The sequence below is a fragment of the Salvelinus alpinus genome, chromosome 7, assembly GCF_045679555.1.
Source record: "Salvelinus alpinus chromosome 7, SLU_Salpinus.1, whole genome shotgun sequence".
Lineage (NCBI taxonomy): Eukaryota > Metazoa > Chordata > Actinopteri > Salmoniformes > Salmonidae > Salvelinus > Salvelinus alpinus.
Genome location: NC_092092.1, coordinates 27,915,341 through 27,936,385, shown reverse-complemented (window position 1 = coordinate 27,936,385; position 21,045 = coordinate 27,915,341). Strand labels below are relative to the sequence as shown.

Below are 21,045 nucleotides of genomic sequence, written 5' to 3'. Positions count from 1 at the left end.
CTTTTTTTAAGGTATCTGTAATAAAGTAGTGTGCAATCCATAGATTAGGGCCTTATTTAAATTGACTGATTTCCTTATGAACTGTAACTCTGTAAAATATTTTGAATTGTTGCGTTTTAGGTTTTTGTTCAGTGTAGTAAATGAGAGTAGTTGATTTTATAGGCCTCTTCCAAATTTCTAGGTATTAATACACCCAGGTATTTTGTCTGTCAATTTCCACTGAAATCTACTATATAAACTTGAAGAGTAATAACTGAAATAATAGGCATTACTAATTGTCTCCCAAGTCACGTTGAATCCTGATACAGCACCATAAACTGTATGTCCAGTTGCAAAAGAAATGACAGAGAATGTTCAGATAAATACAGTAAAATGTAATCTGGATACAATATCACATGTTCTACACCAATCTCTATTCCCCGGTTTGAGCCATGAGTTATTATTTATTGAGGCTAGGGGTTCCGTGGCTAAAGCAAATAAATAATTGGACAAAGGGCATCCCTGTCTTGTCCCTCTTGATAATTTAAATGGTTCAGAGATTTGTCGATTTGTTCTTTATAGAAAACTTTTTTTATGACAGTCACCAAATATGTGACCGACCAGCTCGAAAGCAGTCTTATATAGAAACATTTGATTTGATTATTTTACATTGGATAAAAGTAGAGACTCGGAGCTAGAAAATGCTACATCATACACTACAGTCGAGGAACAATAGGGAAAGTAATTCTGCATTGAAAGTTGATAAACTTGTAACCCCACTTTTGAAAAAATGGCCCTTGATTGTTTTGGTACACCTACTGGAGAGCTCTCCTTTGTCTACACCCATTCAGCATTGTTCACACTCTCTTAAGCCTTAGCCTCACCCATCTCTTTAAGTATGCACATGTGAGGCCATGTACTAAACAACCAAAGATTTCAAGACTAAAGGCTAGTTTATACTATGTCTATTGATAGTTGTCACAGTAACCTGAACATTCTTTTGTCGTCCGACATCAAACTTGTCGTTGTCGTTATGAAAAAGTATTAACCCAAAAATTACAGGCTGCATGACTTCAACAGCCAGGTGGTCCAAAATAGCGTAACTGGTGTATTTTAACACCAATAAACCCACCTGTTTTAAAATAAATGTATTATATGTCAATCTAGAAAACCTGGCAACTAAAAGCAACTTTCTAAACAAAGTTTTGGTTAGTTTCTAGCTTGTTAGCTAGCTAACTGACGTTAAGTTAGCTGGCTAGCCAGTTCAAATAATGACCATATCATATAGCTGACAACGTCTTCACTTTTGCTCATTTGTACTAATTGTTACAGTAAAATAAACTCACACCAAGATCATTATTTATCATAAGTTCATTGCGAGCCAATTGCAGAAAATAGCTTACGGTTGTGAGTGATACAGAAGGTGTGAGTGCTACAGAAGGTGTAAATGGTACAGGGCAATGGTTACTTGCATAGTGGAGTCTTTTGTTTAGACATGTAGCTAGCTGGATAACTAGCTAAACAATGAGCCATAATCCCAACTCATAACGTTACTGTCCTGCAACCAGGTTCAATGTTAGCTAGCTAGCTAACATTAGGCTATAACTAGCAATACAAATGTCTCTGAGATACAAATAATATTACTACACAGATCATACACGTAACGTTAGCTAGCAAGTCAGCCAGCTGAGGTTAGCTAGCTACAGTAGCTAACAGTACGCTTTAACTGAAAATGACTTTCTGACTAAATTAAAAACGTATAATATCTGAATGTAGCTAGCTAGACTCTCTTCCCCGTATTACGTGGATGAAAGTTTCTCTCTCTTTGTCACGGATGCCATGGTTGTCCTTAGTTTGAAGATGTAATCTGGAGACAGGTTTTATACAACAAACTTCTGCGTGTTCTCTTTTCGACTCCCTCTGCATATTTGCAAACAAATTGCAGAATTTCTCCATCTCCTAAAATTGTTATTCGTATTTACAGATGGCATCCAAGTTTGTTTTTAAGGCACATGAAAGTTCACATGTTCCAGAAGGCATGTCTGCCTAAATGCATTTTGATTAAAAAAAAAAACTGTTTCCGTTCAAATGCCTCTCCTGTGAAGTAGTGACGTGAGACATACGCCTAGCTTCCTGAAATGGGTCACATATGCCCATTCCACCCTATCGAACGCTTTTTCAGCATCTAATGATTCTGCCACTTTTGGAACATTTCAAATTCCTGGTAGGATGGATTCTATTGAAAAAACGGCAGAGATTGTCTGAAGACATCCTATTCTGTATGAAGCCTGTTTGATCTAAGTAAATCAACATTTGTATTACTATTTCTACGTGAAAAGCCAATACCATAGCATTGATTTTGTAATCCACATTCAAAAGTGTTACTGGGCAGAAAGATCCACATGACAATGGATCCTTATCTTTCTTTTTAAGTAGGGTTATTGTAGCCAAACATAGCGATTGGGGAAGTGCATTTTTCTTTAGAGCGTCTGAGCATTAGTAACTTAGGCTTTAGAAATTTGGGAAGAAAATGTATATCAAATTTCACTGGGAATCCATCATTACCAGAATATTTCCCATTTTGTAGATTTAATGGGCTCCACCAGCTCACCTAGGGAAATGTTTCTATCATATACATTTTCTTTGGTTCACTTATAACTGGAAAATTGGCCTTTATTAAGGAAATTCTCTATCTCTTTGAACTTTTGTTTTTGGATTGATACAGTTTGATTAAATGTTTAAAGACTAAGTTCATTTCAGGGGGATCCATTGTTATAAAATCTGGGGTTTTAATGCTGTAGATGGTACGTTCCTCTTTCTTAATTTTCCAATTAAGAATTTTCCTGGCACTTTCACCTTGCTAAATATGTTGTTCTTTGGATTTCAGGGCAGCAATCTTTGCAGAGGGGTTTATTATGTTATATTCAAGTTTCAAAGTGTTCAACTGTTGAATGGTGTCAACGTTTCTATCTGTTTTATTTCTAAGTTGTGGATTTTCTTTAATAGTATTTCACATTTTCTATTAATCTTCTTCTTCTTCTTATGTGAAGAGTAAAACATGATATAACCCCTCATAATCATAATCATTTCAAACCTTGCTTACATTTGTATATGATCACGTCTCTCTATAATACATAGGAATATTTGGAGCTGATTTCCTGGTGTTTTTACAATCTTTTATGTCCAACAATAAAAACTTAGTTGGGAAGGGCAAATAAAGGCAAATAAAACCACCCGTGGGCTGCCACTTGGGGAACCCTGCATTAAGAGCTTCCCATACAACAGTTAGGCATACTTCAATATCTACATATATTTACAAAAACATGTCTGTTTGTTGAGATATGAGGTTTACTCTTTATCTCCAATTAACATTGTGTTTAATCGCCATGTCTTTGTTATTGGCATAGGAGTTTGAGTAAATCCTCAGGCTTGGTGGGCATGTATTCACGAGACATAACAAACAAAACAATAAATCCCTTATGTTTCACCTCCTTCCCTCTCCCCTTTGATGCTTCCCTTATGAATCTGTCCTGTCGTCAGCAAACTTGGCGTTGGAGTCGTACGTGAACAGGGAGTACAGATGGGGACTAAGCACACACCCCCGAGGGCCCCTGTTTTTATGGTCAGCATGGTGGATGTGTTGTTGCCTACCGGCTACTGAAGGCTACACTCAGACAAGGCTGGCGATCTGCTGTTGGCCACCCATCTCTCTGTGTGACTGAGATATGTGTGGTACAGTATCTGCCAATTTTATATCGTTTTTTTTAGAGGTAATGAAAAACATAATTTTTTTAATACAAATTGTGCTCCAAAGGATTAATACACCCTAAATTATGATTTCTTAACTACACTAAACAAAAATATAAATGCAACATGTAAAGTGTTGTTCTCATGTGTCATGAGTTGAAATTAAAGATCCCAGAATGTTTCCATATTTCTCAAATGTTGTGCACAAATTTATTTACATCCCTGTTAGTGAGCATTTCTCCTTTGCCAAGATAATCAATCCACCTGACAGATGTGGCAAATCAAGAAGCTGATTAAACAGCATGATTACACGGGTGCACCTTGTGCTGGGGACAATGAAAGGCCACTCTAAAATGTGCAATTTTGTCACAACACAATGCCTGTCACGAAGCTGTGCTCAATTTCCCCTCTGTTACTCAGAGGCAGTGTGACAGCGAACTTGCAGTCTACTCAGACTGACCTTGGCCATTGTTTATAACAGGCTATAAAATTATACAATGTGTCAACTTTGCTCGCTCTGTGCGCTGCTCTAATGTAGTAAATATACAAATACACTGAGTGTACAAAACATTACATAATACTCTTTCCATGACATGTACTGACGACCAAGGACAGGTCTGAGGAGCTATTTGGCGTTGCAGCTAACCTAGCTGCTAGCTAGTTGCATATCAAGCTAGCAGGGTTTTCTTGAGGGTTTGAACGCAGCCCGCGACGCAGTTAGCCATTGTGGCTGGGACTGCGGATTATCCCGGGCTTGTGGCTGTCTAGATCCCTGCTGTTTGTTGTTTTCAATCTTCCCTGTGACCTTTCCTGTCTGGAACTGTGAGGAGTAACAGCGTTGCTAGCTACCATGACAAAGACCAAAGCTGGCGGTAGTACCGTTGAGGACAAAATGTCTCAAGGGACAATCAAGGCAGAACAACATGGTTGTGGACGGAATTGCAGAATCTCCATGAGACCTGGATGGAGTCTGAGGAAAAAGTGAGGGAAATGATCTCTGAGAAATTGAAGATGGACCACAGGAAGATTGAGATGGAGTGCACCCACAGGACTGGAAAACCACCACCGGCCCAGGTGACAGGCCCAGGCCGATAGTGGTCAAGTTCCTGAGGTTCAAGGACAAGGTAGCTGTTCTGGAAAGAGCCAAGAACTTGAGAGGAATGTATATCTTCCTCAACAAGGACTATCCTGAAGCTGTGCCACAGAAGAGGAAAGAACTGATCCCAGCCATGAAAGCTGCCAGAGCGTGTGACATTGCATCAATCTGCCATGACAGGCTCATTGTCCACCCTCCCTCCCAGAAGCTTGGAAGGGTGAGAGAGCCGAGCCTATGGGTTCGTAGCTTCAACCCCGCAGCACACACACACACCAATTGATTAATGGACTGCTGAATGAATATATTGTTTCTCTTGCTTTGTTTGGTCTTTTTAGTATTATGTCTATCTCTGATAAGTTACCCAGGAAAGGGCTGACAATAGCCCATATTAATATATGTAGCCTTAGAAATAAGGTTAATGAAATCAATAACTTGCTAACACCAGATAACATTCATATATTAGTCATTTCTGAGACTCACTTGGATAATTCATTTGATGATACAGCAGTAGCAATACAAGGTTATAACATCATAGAAGAGACAGAAATGCATATGGGGAGGTGTTTCTGTATATATTCAGAGCCATATTTACATTTACATTTTAGTCATTTAGCAGACGCTCTTATCCAGAGCGACTTACAGTAGAGTGCATACATTTTTATTAAAAACATTTTTTTTACATACTGAGACAAGGATATCCCTACCGGCCAAACCCTCCCTAACCCGGACGACGCTATGCCAATTGTGCGTCGCCCCACGGATCTCCCGGTTGCGGCCGGCTGCGACAGAGCCTGGGCGCGAACCCAGCCCAGCCTGGGCGCGAACCCAGAGACTCTGGTGGCGCAGCTAGCACTGCGATGCAGTGCCCTAGACCACTGCGCCACCCGGGAGACTATATCCCTGTAATGCTTAGAGAATATCTTATGTCAAGTGTTATTGAAGTGTTGTGGTTGCAGGTTCACTTAGCACATCTAAAGCCTTTTCTTTTGGGGTGTTGCTATAGGCCACCAAGTGTGAATAGTCAGTATCTAAATAATATGTGTGAAATGCTTGATAGTGTATGTGATGTAAACAGAGAGGTCTACTTTCTTGGGAACCTGAATTTTGACTGGTTTTCATCAAGATGTCCGCTCAAGAGGAAGCTTCTCACTGTAACCAGTGTCTGTAATCTGGTCCAGGTTATTAATCAACCTACCAGGGTGTTTACAAACACTACAGGAACAAGATCATCCACATGTATCGATCACATTTTTACTGATACTGTAGAACTTTGTTCTAAAGCTGTATCTGTACCCACTGGATGCGGTGATCACAATATAGTGGCTATATCCAGGTAAGCCAAAGTTCCAACAGCTGAGCCTAAAATAGTGTAAAAGAGATCATACAAAAGATTTTGCGGTGAGCCTTATGTGGATGATGTTAAAATATTTGTTGGTCTGATGTGATTAGTAAGAAGCATCCAGATGCTGCACTTGATGAATTTATGAAATTGCTTCTTCCAATTATTGATAAACTTGCACCTGTTAAGAAACTGACTGTTACATGCTGACCACACCGCTCATGTCGCGCCAACGAGTGTTGCCAAGTGCTAAAAAAGAAGTCAGTTCTATTTGTGACGCTGAATGCGGTGCAAGTCCTGCCTCTCCCATCTCCTCATTAGTTTATAGAAGCAGATACCCACGTGCCATCTCCTCATTGGTTATACCCACGTGGGTGATTGAAAGATGAACTGAGTTCGGTCGGTCGTCGTGGTAACTATGAAAGTTAGATGCCAATCGCCATATAAAGTCCAAAGAAGAAAAAACCTGGAAGGAGGAGAGCTGACTATAAACGATTCGGGTTGACCGTTTTATGAGTGGATTAATTGTCGGAGTAGAGGACCTTTTGCATTTTTGCATTTCAGGTCAAATAATAAATTTTTGTTGGTTGTAATGCACCAAAATAGGAAATACGCCAAGGGGGATGAATACTTTTGCAAGGCACTGTATGTCTGTAATAAAGAGATGCTCTGCTTTTTTGACACCACACTCCAAAAAGCAAATTCAAAGGCCTTTTGGTAGGCTGTCATTGTAAATAAGAATTTGTTCTTAACTGACTTGCCTAGTTAAATAAATAAAAATATGGACTTGGTCTTTTACCACCCCTACCTTGTCACAACACAAGTGACTGGCTCAAACGCTTTAAGAAGGAAAGAAATTCCACAAATTAACCTTTTACAAGGCACACCTGTTAATTGAAATGCATTCCAGGTGTCTACCTCGTGAAGCTGGTTGAGAGAATGCCAGAGTGTGCAAAGCTGTCATCATTGCAGCGGGTGGCTACTTTGAAGAATCTCAAATATAAAATATATTTTTGGTTACTACGTGATTCCATATGTTTATAAGTCCTCTATGACAACAAAATCATAAACAACAGAGTAGGACTGGCTAATAAGTCCATAGTTTTGGGGTTATGCTAAGGTAAAACAATTTGGCTAATCTATACTTCCATATTTCCAAGTCCTAGTCTTGAAGATCAAGGGGTATAACATTTTATTTGAATGACTGGAATTCTGATAGACTATGGTTTTTAATGTAAAGATATAATTTACTCATATTATATGGAGTAGAAAGCGATAGGTTAGAAGAAGCCTACATAACCAATCCATAAAGTAACATTTTACATCCATATATGGCCAGCTATGTAAACTTTCACATTGATTTATCCTGCAACAGATGTCGTTCAAATGGTAACATACATTTTTGTCTTCTTCTAATGCCTCTTAAGGGGAAAGTAATTTAAAAGTAGCTGAATGTACTCAGATTACATTACCGAGTTTGTGTAATCCAAAAGTTATGTTACTGATTACAATTCTGGACAGGTAACTAGTAACTGTAACGGATTACATTTAGAAAGTAGCCTACCCAACCCTGGTAGTAGCTGACGTGTATAGTGTTGGGTCATCGGCTTACATAGACACAATGGCTTTACTGAAAGCCAGTAGCATGTCGTTAGTAAAGATTGAAAAAAGTAAAGGGCCTAGTCAGCTGCAGATCATGACCGATAATGTCAAAAGCTGCACTGAAGTCTAACAAAACAGCCCCCCCATCAATTTCTCTCAGCCAATCATCAGTCATTTGTGTAGGTGCTGTGCATGTTGAATGTCCTTCCCTATAAGTGTGCAAAAAAGTCTGTTGTCAATTTGTTTACTGTAAAATAGCATTGTATCTGGTCAAACACAGTTTTACTAAGGGTTGGTAACAGGCTTATTGGTCGGCTATTTGAACCAGTAAAGTGGGCTTTACTATTCTTAGGAAGCGGAATTACTCTTGCTTCCTTCCAGCCCCGAGGGCACACACTTTCTAGTAAGCTTAAATTGAAGATATGGCAAATAGGATGGTAATATCGTCCGCTATTATCCTCAGTAATTTTCTGTCCAAGTTGTCAGACCCAGGTGGCTTGTCAATAATTTTTTCACCTCTTCCACACTCACTTAACTGAATACAAAAATTCAGTAATGGGGATTCTAATCACAGCTGACACCCTAGTGTTCGAGCTTCCAGTTTCTCCAAGTAGGCCCAGAGCTTTGCCACTCTCCTAGCCCAGAGTTTCCCTGTCGGGACAAAAGTTTTCAGCACTACAGTAGGCTCCCACCCTTCAGCCATTCTAGTTTCGCTGTCTCCAGCTTTACTCAGCCCCTAGTCCGCTGCTCCGCCAGGCTTTAGGTTCTCTGCCCCACTAGGTCTGCACTCTCTGCCCTTAGTTGGTCAGCTGCCTCCAGCCTCAGTCAGCAAGCAGTCAGCTACGCACTAAACCTCCTGCCCTAGTTCTAGGCCATCTATCTCTATCAGCCCCTTGACCTGGGGGGCCCACTGTTTCCTGACCCAGGGTGCTGCTGTTTCCAGCTCTGGGTGGCTGCCCGCCTCCTGCACTAAAATACCCTCTGTCCCTTGCACCTGAGAAACTTCCTGACCTCATCTCTGGGCCCAGCCTGCCCCTGCCTACAGATCCTTAATGGGCCCCGCTAATGCTCCACCGTGGTAGCCATGGCCTTGCAATTTAAAATACTTTGATTGCCTGAGTGGTGAGTCACCAACGTCAGCCGCAGGCAGTATCCTGCCAATGACAGTTGTGGCTAATTCATGACTCTGGCACCAGAGGGACATTTTTTTGTTTTGTTGTCAGGGACCATGTACAACATGCCATTGCACCATATTCCTGTATTGTGATGGCAGCATCATGTTATGGGTATTTTTGCCATCGGCAGGGACTGGGGAGTTTGTCAAGATTAAAATAAATATGAAAGGAGCAAAGCCCAGATAAAACGTTTGAAGAAACCCTGCCTCAGTCTTCTGAATCTTTTTTTTTTGCGGGACAATTACACATATTTGAATGCCAAAGACACACCAGATGGCTTTCCAATAGGTGTTGTGTTCCTGAATGTTCCAGTCTCTGTCCTGACATAAATCAGTGTGCGAATCAAGGACAAGATTTTAATATTGCTGTCCTTCAATGACCAACAAAATTTGCTGAGCTTGAGCAATTTTGACAAAAACAATGAATATAGTGGAGTCCGAAATTAATAACACCCTTGATAAAGATGAGCAATAATGACTCGATAAAATAAATAATTCAAATACTGAGATATTGTATGATAACAATTTTGTGAAATTATATGATGTTATACTAATACAATTGCTCAAGTAATATATTTTTTCTCCCGAAGAGGTAGGGGTTCAAATGATTGACATCCCTAAAGATGTTTTATAAATAACGTATTTGGTCCCATATTCGTTGCATGCAATAAATACAAACTTGTGACACTAAGCTTGTTGGATGCATTTGCAGTTCGTTTTGGTTGTGTTACAGAGTTCAAAGATCATACCCCCATGCTAACCTCCCGTTATTGGTAATTGTGAGAGTTTAACATGTCTTGGGGATATGATCTTTGACCTCTTTCTTACTCATCATTCACAATTTTTCAGGATTATCCGTAATCATGTTAGCATCCACATTGATGTGTGTTTAGAAACATATTCTATTCTTATTTATAAAAAAGTGACAATAAATGACTTAACATTTATTTATATTGGGCACAAAATAAGCTGAAAAACCATAACTAACTGCAAATGCATCCAAGTTTGTAGAGTCACAAGCTTGTAGTTGTTGTGCGATAGGAATATGGGACCAAATACTGAACTTTAACTACTTTTATAATTTTGACCCCCTACCTTTGAGGATTTTTTTTTTTATAACTTGTTAAACAAAATCTCGTTCTCTGAGCAATTATATTAGTATAAAATAATTTCCCAATATTATGAGCATTCAATAAAGCTCAATATTTGAGTTATTTTATGCAGTGATTATTGCTCATCTCTATGAAGGGTGTAAAAATGTTCAAACCCCACTATTGGTCACCCTAATTTTTATTTATTTACAAGTCATTTTGAAAATGTTCTATAATTTGTAGGTTGAGTACATAGGGAGGAAAAAAAGTAAGTAATTGAATCAATTTTTGGGGTTACATTTTAAGGCAGCAAAATGTGAAGACTGCAAGGGGTGTGTAGACTAACTAGACACTGTATATGTGTTATAAACATCTCTCTAACATCACTATGTCTTCAGTGCTCTAGTGCTGCTATCTGTATCCATACCACACAAGGTCATATTGGGTAAATGTTTCTCTGTAAAACACAGGATCTGACTAGAAGGACATAGGGGTCTCAGAGGGTGACTCAAATTATTCAATGTGTTTTCCATGTGGAAATGACATTGACTTTCATGGCATCTAATGCACCGTCTGTTGACCATAGGTAATGAAATGGAGATCAGGTTTTCAAACACACACATTAACAGCTTTATTCAACCTCTATAGACCTGCATTGTCGTGTCATTGGTACTGTTGTATCACCTGCAAGGACTTGAAATTAGTTTGCTCTGATTGAAAATGCCACTCCTATTTCTTTCAGACTAGAATCCTTATTACATGCAAATGTATCTATTGCAAATCCAGCAATTTCCTAATTGAATCAAAGAAATCTTTAAGTGCATTCGATGTATTAACTTTCCATTTCTATTTGTACGAAACTATCGGTCTTGGCAAAACATTTCTATTGTCTTAATACATAAACACTTTAGTTCACAAAACAGCAATGGCACATTAAAAACTTGACCGGTACCTGGCTTGTACTTTCTCCAACATCCAGCAAACCTGCTCAATGTTGTCTGAAGGTACATTAGAAACAATGAAATGAAGTCTAGGGATACTGTTCTTTCCAGTGTCTTGTCATTCATATCACACTTCCAGCACAATTATTTTCTTTCACAAAAACATGCTGGGAGACAGTGGGTGCACTTATGGGATGCAAAGGAAACACATTAAGTAGAATTCTGCTGATGCCAGAAGTTTCCCACACTTTATTTGAAACAAAGACAGACAGGACTGGAGTCTGATGTTAACGGGTTCCTTCTTCCTTACATGGTGGTGTTGATCATGGCACAGAGAAACAGGCTTAAGACAGACGGTCCAGTCCAGGTTCAGAAAGCAACTTGTGAGAGTCCTGGAACAAGCAGACGATAGTGTCATTGGTGATCTTATAAAGAACAGTGATATAAATTAAAAACAATGTTCTGTATCCAAATGTAAAGACTTAAAAAGGAACTTTGTGACAGTACTCTAACCCATATGTACCTAGCTTGAGCTTGTCCTTGGTGGCCCAGCAGATACTGTAATGTTGGAGGAGCTGCTGCAGAAGTTCCTTCTCATCCAGAAATTCCAGACGCTCTATTCTGTATTAAAAAAAAGATGGAGAAACGAAATAAAGAATTTAACAAAAAAAAAAAATTGAGCTAAACAATGTGAAACTGACAACGGAAAAATAACATGATGCCTAATGTATTGAACAGACTTTATACAACAGGTGGGTCTAATCCTGAATGATGATTGGTTAAAAGCACATTCCAGCCGGTGTCTATTCCACAAGTTACCACCGGCTGAATCTTTGACGTTAAAATGCCTATTTACTCTGTTCCATCTGACTGCGCAATCGACTCTCATCAGCCCAGCCAGGGAAGTTATAAACTTGCTCTCCACTATAAAAATCTAGAAATTATCTCACATTTCTTTTAGACTAACATTTAGTTTTCAACAGCGGAGATTTGTATAAACCTTGCTGTCTGTCTCTCCAAAATGTTCAAATTTCGATTTCCAACTGTCCCATAGTAATGAATGTGTAGGGGTCGGAACGAGAGGCAGGCAGTGTTTCTCAGCCAGTCTAAATCATTAATCAGCTGGCATCATTTTTATGGATATATATACAAAGAATATACAATCGGAAAAAGGTCAAACGAAACGAAGTGCAGCTAGTTTGCAGTCTTTCCTGCTTCAGTTTGAAGTTGTGTTAGCTGTGTACTCTGAACAGTGTCCTGACAAGAGAGCACATTTTCTATGCCAGGTAAAATCGTGCCTCATTAGCTCATTGTTATGGATGTATCCAAGTAAATGTCACTAGAAAACAGCTTAAACAAATGCAGCTACTGTTGTTATTCTGTCTGCACGGTTTGACGTAACTAAGTTAGCCAGCAAGGGATAAGAAAGTTGCCAGCAGGTATAGCAATGGAACATTTAGAACGAACGACTGGGTCGTGTCTCTGGCAACCGACCCAATAGAACGAACGACCAGTCAGATTGGGTAGCAACCCTATATTTGTTTCGGGACTATATAAATAAAATAACATTGTATTGGTCACATACACATGTTTAGCAGATGTTATTGGTCACATACACATGTTTAGCAGATGTTATTGGTCACATACACATGTTTAGCAGATGTTATTGGTCACATACACATGTTTAGCAGATGTTATTGGTCACATACACATGTTTAGCAGATGTTATTGGTCACATACACATGTTTAGCAGATGTTATTGGTCACATACACATGTTTAGTAGATGTTATTGCGGTTGTAGCAAAATGCTTGTTTCTAGCTCCAACACTGCAGTAATATCTAACCATTTCACAACAATACACACAAATCTAAAGGAATGGAATTAAGAATATATAAATATTTGGATGAGTAATGTAGGAGCGGCAGACTAAAATACAGTAGAATAGAATACAGTATATACACATGAGATGAGTAATGCAAACTATGTAAACATTATAAAAGTGACTCTTGTGGAAGGATGAAATTGTATAAATCAATTTATCAAAATAATTTTTTTTATTAAAATATTGTTGTATAAATGGGATAATGTCCTCGAAGCCAGTGTTTGGAGGATATATTGGCACGGTTTGAAGGCCCTCGACTAACAACACCCGTGCCAATATATCCTCCAAACACTGGCTTCGATAGCATTAACACTTAAGTGTCTTACCTTGCCACATCATCCTGAGGTATAACACTGTACACAGTCATCATGTCCAGAGCATCTGCATTCTCCCAGCCCGTCTTTAGGAAGCGCTCCTTCTACAAATGCAAGCATGTTTCAGTTCAGGACATGTCTTGCACAAAATCAACACTTGGGATTTGTTGTTCAATTGTCATGATTGAGTACCTATATGTTTGGGGTGACATTTGATCAAGTTTCAATGCTGAATATTTACAAGCAACGGATTTAAGTCATACTGACTGTGAAACTTTCAAAATGAACCAAAACTCTTGACCAAGTGACCTCATAAGTCTTCGGCCCTGAGACCTTAAGTTTGGTTCCACAGACAGAGATCTGGAGACTGACACAGGTGCTGTAAATACAGAATTGTGGTCTTCTAATCACAACAGTGTTGCTCTATGCAGGCCTGGAAGGCACCCACTCAGCATGTATACACAGTGTTTGCGTCACAAAGTGAACCTTATCTAACTGTGCTCCATAATCACTGCTGCCTTCAGATTTATTTAGCTAATTCTGTAACGTCACTTCTGATCTAATACAAAGGTGTTTTAAAGTGTTGTTGTAAAGTTGCTGTACGGTTGAGGGTGCTGTACCTGCGATTCCAGTGACTGACACACCTCCACTCCTGCCAGATTACACTGACGACGCTGCAGATTCTCAATCATCACCTGGCCAAAACGATCCAGCATGTTCACCTAGAAAGAGAGAGAAACAATTAGCCTAGACGTTCAGCAATATAGATGGAATCAGCAGAGGCATTCTATCTCACCATAGTTCAGAGTCTGATCTTGTTCATCCTTTACCTGCTCATAGTTGACGAACATGGCTGTGTGGAAGGTGACTGAGGCCCAGTTCACCAGCTTGGATGACTGATCTGGAGTCATGTAGACCAGCACACACTCTGACAGGAACAACGTAGGCAACCTAGAAGGAGACAAACAAAACATCCCCAAGTTAGAAAAAGCCAGAGGATTCCTAATCAGTTCTGCATGTAAAAAAAAAGGTATACATTTTATGTATGGGATGCATCCTACATGCAAATAAATGTTGTCTATTTCACCTTTGTTACATCTGCTTAATTTCTCCCTTGAATGTCAGAATCTGTGACATAAAACACCACATCCACAGAGCCTTTGGCACAAGTGGCAGACGTTTTAGAAGACACTTGAATCCACAAAAAAAAAATTTCTAACGTCATTGAGGCTTGGCTGGTAGACCAGACCTCACAGGAAGACGTTAATACATGCACTAAAACAGTAAGCTCAACAAAAAAAAGAACCCTTGGTTGACACTGGGCCAGTGACTATGGCGGCTTTTCCAAGTCTTATAGGCTGAGATCAAAGGAGATAGGGCTCTTTGACACACAGGTGGAAAGTATGGAAAATCAAAGAGCACCCAAGTGTATGATCGTTGTCATCGGGAACTGACTGCCAAACACTCAGCCACGTCTGGCCAAGACCATAAATACGAGTTAGGTACAGGGAAAGAACACTGTCAGCCCAAGACATCAATAGCATGCCAAACATCCTACTGTAGACCTACAGCAAAACTGGTGATCCACTGATAAGGTTGGATACTGCTACCTCAAATGGCTAGACTCTTGCAAAGCTGTCCAACAAAATTAAATAAAAATAGTGCCATGGTGAATGCTAGGCCAAACATGTTCAATATAATGTTATTTTCACTGACTCTGGGTTGAGGTGGAACTTCTTCAGTTTGTCATCTAGGCCTGGGATGTCCCTGAGGTCAGCACCGATGATGCAGTACCTGTCTGAGTCTAGACTGTGGCCATCTGAAACAGACAATACAAATGAAGACTAGGTGAATATCAAATGTTACCACAAGAGACAATTACATACAATTATGTTGATTTGGATCAGCCAATGTATTTTACTTCATTACCTAGTAATAGTGAGTCTGTGGAGTGGGTCTCAATGAGAGGTTTTGACAGTGGTGGTTTTGTCCTGAAGAGAAGGTTCACAACATTATAACTACTGTTTCTTATTAACAGATTATCACACTACAAGTGTAGCTGGACAGACTATTTCCAAAGTGTTTATAGACAGGATCTGCTTCCCTCTACAGGTCAATTTCTGACATTACTGAGACCACAGTGACATCAAAACAAATTAAACCAAAAACTGATGTATATGAATTATTCTAAAAGAGAAAAAGAAGAACGTCTTACTTTATGTTGTGTATTTTCCTGGCAGCAATCATTGGAAAGTCAACTTCAAAATATTTTCTAGGCATGAGGTTTTCATCCTAAAAACATACAAATGACAAATGAAAGACAAAGCAAGTAAAAACCAAGACCAAGCATGAATTGTACTCTTTAATGGGATTATTAGACTGTACCTTTAGCCTCCAGAAAGTGGTGTCCAGCCCTGCCCCCAGGTTCACTATCTGACAGTCACACTTTGTTTTCCTGAGGAAGGCATCCAGGAGGTAGTTCATTCCCTGCACGCGGGCATAGTAGCCTAACAGAAGACAACAAAGATTTAGTAATACAGTATTAAGCAAGCCTTTTTCACACCGAAAAGTAAATAAATGTGTTTTTGTCTCTGGCCTACATTGACTTGCCTCTGTTAATTTCTGGAGCTTTTCGTTCCCCTACCGACCTCACAAAATACTGGACATAGGGGTCCGTCCAGTAGCCTTTACTGGTTGCATATCTGAAAATCAAACAAATGGTAAGTATTGCATGTCCAAACGCAGTATAAAAAAAATACTACACTCCCATGTATGAAATAAGTCTTATTGTGTCATTTACTGTGTAAAATCTGAATAAATACTAATGGCAAGCTGATTATTTATTCCACCACTATGTGGTTCAATAGATACACTTTTCATGTTGATGGTAAGCAGGTGGCTACAACTGGGGGAGGCAATTAACGTGTTGCAAACGCACAGCAACAATGTCGCAATTCGGATCACCTAGTTAAGCAGCAGCTTGTACATGTTATGAATCTAGCTAGCTAGCTACCTTTTGCATGTCGTTGCATCGTCACAAGTCGACCTCACTGCTTCGTCGGCAGTGTCTAAATCTGTGAAGGGTTGTCGGGCAGCCATCTAACAGTTTCACACCTCATACAAAAGTCCCTGTTGTTAATATTAAAAATTAAAAAAAACGGTATTCTCTGCAACACCAAATGCATCAGCTGTTCCAATGTGGCTAACGTAAGCTAGTTGCTAACACTGTATAACTTTGACCGTAGCTTTGCTGCCGGGCAAAACAACTTGACAAGCCAGTTGGCCAAACTCTATAGTAGATGGACGAATTGATATGAGAAGCAGTTAAATCATTTAACTACTGTCACATAACATACGCAAGAAATTCGGTTAAATTGGCATTATTTAGCTACCACTGCTCGGCTGAAGGAGCTTGCCAGTCTTCAACATCCGGTGCCTACAATGTATGTGTTCTTCTTCGATGAGGTTTAAGAGCGGTTGGCATCCTATAAATGTTGCATTACCGCCACCTACTACACTGGAGTACAACTCCTTTATACCTTGCTTGAAAATAAATAAATAAACAAATAACCTACCATCTAACACTACACTCACAAAAATAATACCACCCTAATCCACTATTTAAATATATTTAGTCCTACTTCAGGCCAACAACTTGAAAGGATGGGACACCACCACTTAACACCCCCCAAAGCTTTCCCTCGCCCTCCATTTGGCAAATCTGACCATAATACTATACTCCTGATTCCTGCTTACAAGCACAAATTAAAGCAGGAAGCACAAGTGACTCGGTCTATAAAAAAGTGGTCAGATGAAGCAGATGCTAAGCTACAGGACTGTTTGGCTAGCACAGACTGGAATATGTTCCTGGATTATTCCGATGGCACTGAGGAGTACACCACATCAATAAGTGCATCGATGACGTCGTCCCCACAGTGGCTGTACGTACATACCCCAACCAGAAGCCATGGATTACATGCAGCATTCGCACTGAACTAAAGGGTAGAGCTGCCGCTTTCCAGGAGCGGGACTCTAACCCGTAAGCTTATAAGAAATCACGCTATGCCCTCCGACGAACCATCAAACAGGCAAAGCGTCAATACAGGACTAAGATCGAATCGTACTAAACTGGCTCCGACGCTCGTCAGGTGTGGCAGGGCTTGGAAACTATTAGACTACAAAGGGAAGCACAGCCAAGAGCTGCCCAGTGACACGAGCCTACCAGATGAGCCAAATAACTTTATGCTCACTTGTGCCCAAGAACACTAAGGTAACCCGCCTAAACGACTACAACCTCTGTAGCCATGAAATGCTTTGAAAGGCTGGTCATGACTCACACCAACACTATTATCCCAGAAACCCTACACCCACTCCAATTTGCATACCGCCCCAACAGATCCACAGATGATGCAATCTCTATTGCACTCCACACTGCCCTTTCACACCAAGATAAAAGGAACACCTATGTCAGAATGCTATTCATTGACTACAGCTCAGAGTTCAACACCAATCTCATCGCTAAGCTAAGGACCCTGGGACTAAACACCTCCCTCTGCAACTGGATCCTGGAATTCCTGACGGGCCGCCCCCAGGTGGTAAGGGCAGGTAGCAACACATCCGCCACGCTGATCCTTAACACAGGGGCCTCTCAAGGGTGCGTGCTCAGTCCCCTCCTGTACTCCCTGTTCACTCATGACTGCACGGCCACGACTCCAACACCATCATTAAGTTTGCCGATGACACAACAGTGCTAGGCCTGATCACCGACAATGATGAGACAGCCTATAGGGAGGAGGTCAGAGACCTGACCGTGTGGTGCCAGGACAACAACCTCTCCCTCAACGTGATCAAGACAAAGGAGATGATTGTGGACTACAGGAAAAGGAGGACCGAGCACACCCCCATTCTCATCGACGGCGCTGTAGTGGAGCAGGTTGAAAGCTTCAAGTTCCTTCGCGTCCACATCACCAACAAACTAACATGGTCCAACCACACCAAGAGAGTCATGAAGAGGGCATGACAAAACCTATTCCCCTCAGGAGACTGAAAAGATTTGGCATGGGTCCTCAGATCCTCAAAAGGTTTTACAGCTGCACCATCGAGAGCATCCTGACGGGTTGCATCACGGCCTGGTATGGCAACTGCTCGGCCTTCGACCGCAAGGCACCACCGAGGGTAGTGCGAACGGCCCAGTACATCACTGGGGCCAAGTTTCCTGCCGTCCAGGACCTCTATACCAGGCGGTGTCAGAAGAAGGCCCTAAAAATGTTCAAAGTCTCCAGTCACCCTAGTCATAGACTGTTCTCTCTGCTACCACATGGCAAGTGGTATTGGAGCACCAAGTCTAGGTCCAAGAGGCTTCTAAACAACTTCTACCCCCAAGCCATAAGACTCCTGAACATCTAATCAAATGGCTACCCAGACTGTTTGCACCCCCCCCCCTTTCTACGCTGATGCTACTCTCTGTTATTATTTATGCATAGTCACTTTAATAACACTACCTACATGTACATACTACCTCAATTACCTTGACACCGGTGCCCCGCACATTGACTCTGTACCGGTACACCCTGTATATAGCCCTGCTATTGTTATTTACTGCTGCTCTTTAATTATTTGTTATTCTTATCTCTTATTTATTTGGGGGGGTATTTTCTTAAAACTGCATTGTTGGTTAAGGGCTTGTAAGTAAGCATTTCACTGTAAGGTCTACACCTGTTGTTTTCGGCGCATGTGACAAATACACATTTATTTGATTTGACTCTTCTGATGTCAAATCTCGCACACCCAAATACCTCTCTGCAGCTGCCACCACAACCTCAATTTTCTGCGACTTAAGTTCCATCCCTGCAGTACAGTTGATAACCATTGCTATCAATGCTAAAAATCCAATCTTACTGACACATATATCACTTGTTGGCCTGTCTCTCTGTACTGGTACAGATCTACTACTCACACCACTCCTCTCAGGATCCCTCCCCCTTGACCCATCTTCCTCTACTTTCTTCACTGCCTCAGCATATGACAATTTCTGCACTCCTCTAACCCTGGAAACCTTCATCTGACTCTTTCACATGGGACATTTCTGATCCCCAGCCCCATAGCCACCCCTACAATTAACACATACCAATACTTTCCCCAATGCTACACATTGGCGGCAGGTAGCCTACTGGTTAGAGTTTGGGGCCAGTAACTGGAAGGCAGAACTTCAATTAACAGGATAATGGCGGACGGAAGACAGGGTGGTGCGGCAGGTGCCGCTTCTCATACGAATGCTGTTATAATATCTAAAACATCAGGTGTACGCCGACCCCAGCTAAGTAACTCATGCAAAGAGTTAAAGCTCAATTATGTGTTTTATCTCCAGTACTTTGCCATGATTGTCAGTTATGTAGGTGCTCTACTGATAATCTCAGTGCGTCCTTGCTGGGATGACACAATCAGTCTACTACCAGAGAATATCAACACCAAACACATTGGTTCATCGTTCCACGGGAGCGGACAGTACACAGCATACCATAATGTTCTGAATAATGGCCAAGTCTACCTCGCTCCCTATTCCACTGAACAGCTTCGGCGTAACAAACACAAGTCCAACATTTATCGGAAACTACCTGTTCACTACCCTCCTACTCTCCGGGGATGTGCAACTCAATCCTGGGCCTAACATCACCGAGCCAGCGATACTCACCGGAGTGGAAAGCAGTGGATGGCCTCGTCCACTGATCGTCGCCGCTGTGGAAGTGGGTGAGTGCTATGGTCCCATGGTTTCTCTCGACTCACCCGGCTCCAGGATAGATTTTGACTCTTCAAACATACCCAAGTCGCTATATGCGATCCCTGACTTTGCTTCTGGTACGCAAGCTGTTTTAATTAGTTCCCCGCACCCAGTGCAGGCGGGAGGGATTGTTAATTGCGCTACCGAACTGCCCCTAATCAAAACGAAACAAAACGGCCTAAACCCAGCCATCAGAAAACAGAAATGTTTTACTTTTTTCAAAGTGTCAATCACTCTCGAGTCATCTGGGACCCACAAGCTAAGCCCAAGGGACTACTAGGGGGGCACTTGAACATTCGTAGTGTCATTCCAAAAAGTGATCAAATTCAACATCTACTCACAGACTCCAACCTTGAATTCCTCTGCCTCTCAGAGACATGGCTCCATAAAACCTCTCCATATGCTGCTTTGATTGTGCCCGGCTACAATGTTTTCAGGAGAGACAGGATTGAAGGAAGAGGAGGGGGTGTGATGATTTACATTAAAGAACATATCCGATGTAAACAAATTAAGTGGTCATGTGATAATGAACTAGAATGTATTGGCCTGAACGTTACACTGTCTCCCCAAATGTCTTTTACCCTTATTGGAATGTATAGGCCACCTTCCACCAAAAGTGTTTTTTGATCAGTTTAATAACATGTTTAGGGAATGTGATTTTGGGGAAGAGGTAATCTTAATGGGAGATTTTAATATTAATTATGAAGACAAGTCTTGTAGGAAAACCCTCAAACGGATCACTAATACCTTTGACTTTACACAGCTAGTTAATAAAGGGCCAACCAGGGTGACTTGTTGCTTTAAAACACAGATTGATTTGGTGTTCAGTAATTAACCAGAGACAGAGTGACTAAATCATTCAATATGGTTACTGGGCTATCTGATCATAATCTGACACTTATAGCCAGAAAGCTGTCTAAGAGTAGGTTTAACCTCTCTACTGTTAGAAAGCCAGATCAACTAAGAATACCTAAGAGTGAATTAAACTATTTTGAAAACGCAATTAAGGGAATTAACTGGAATGATCTCTTGTCCTATACAGACGTGGAAGCTGATAGTCAGGTTTTTCTATCCACAATCCAGACTACAATAAATGGTTT

General features: G+C 40.8%; 1 protein-coding gene across 2 annotated transcripts; it reads right to left on the bottom strand.

The window, feature by feature from the left end:
- Positions 1-10,634: 10,634 nt before the first annotated feature.
- On the bottom strand, positions 10,635-20,513 carry lcmt1 (leucine carboxyl methyltransferase 1). 2 transcript variants are annotated; one of them, XM_071409717.1, is made up of 11 exons: positions 20,287-20,513; positions 15,778-15,869; positions 15,553-15,674; positions 15,383-15,459; positions 15,097-15,158; positions 14,884-14,986; positions 13,998-14,118; positions 13,788-13,889; positions 13,180-13,271; positions 11,493-11,590; positions 10,635-11,361 (listed from the first exon to the last, which is right to left on the bottom strand). In XM_071409717.1, the coding sequence occupies exons 1-11, from the start codon at positions 20,343-20,345 to the stop codon at positions 11,339-11,341; spliced, it is 951 nt and encodes a 316-aa protein (XP_071265818.1). In that variant the 5' UTR covers positions 20,346-20,513; the 3' UTR covers positions 10,635-11,338. The 2 variants fall into 2 exon arrangements, with proteins under 2 accessions (XP_071265818.1, XP_071265817.1); XM_071409716.1 differs by lacking the exon at positions 20,287-20,513 and adding an exon at positions 16,181-16,610.
- Positions 20,514-21,045: the final 532 nt, after the last annotated feature.

Excerpts from the sequence above, each read along its gene's own strand:
- lcmt1 (XM_071409716.1), bottom strand. The coding sequence starts at position 16,266 with ATGGCTGCCCGACAACCCTTCACAGATTTAGACACTGCCGACGAAGCA. Across the intron at positions 15,675-15,777 it reads AGCTCCAGAAATTAACAGAG|GCTACTATGCCCGCGTGCAG; the intron begins GCAAGTCAATGT and ends GTCTTCTGTTAG. Across the intron at positions 13,890-13,997 it reads TGTTCGTCAACTATGAGCAG|GTGAACATGCTGGATCGTTT; the intron begins GTAAAGGATGAA and ends CTCTCTTTCTAG.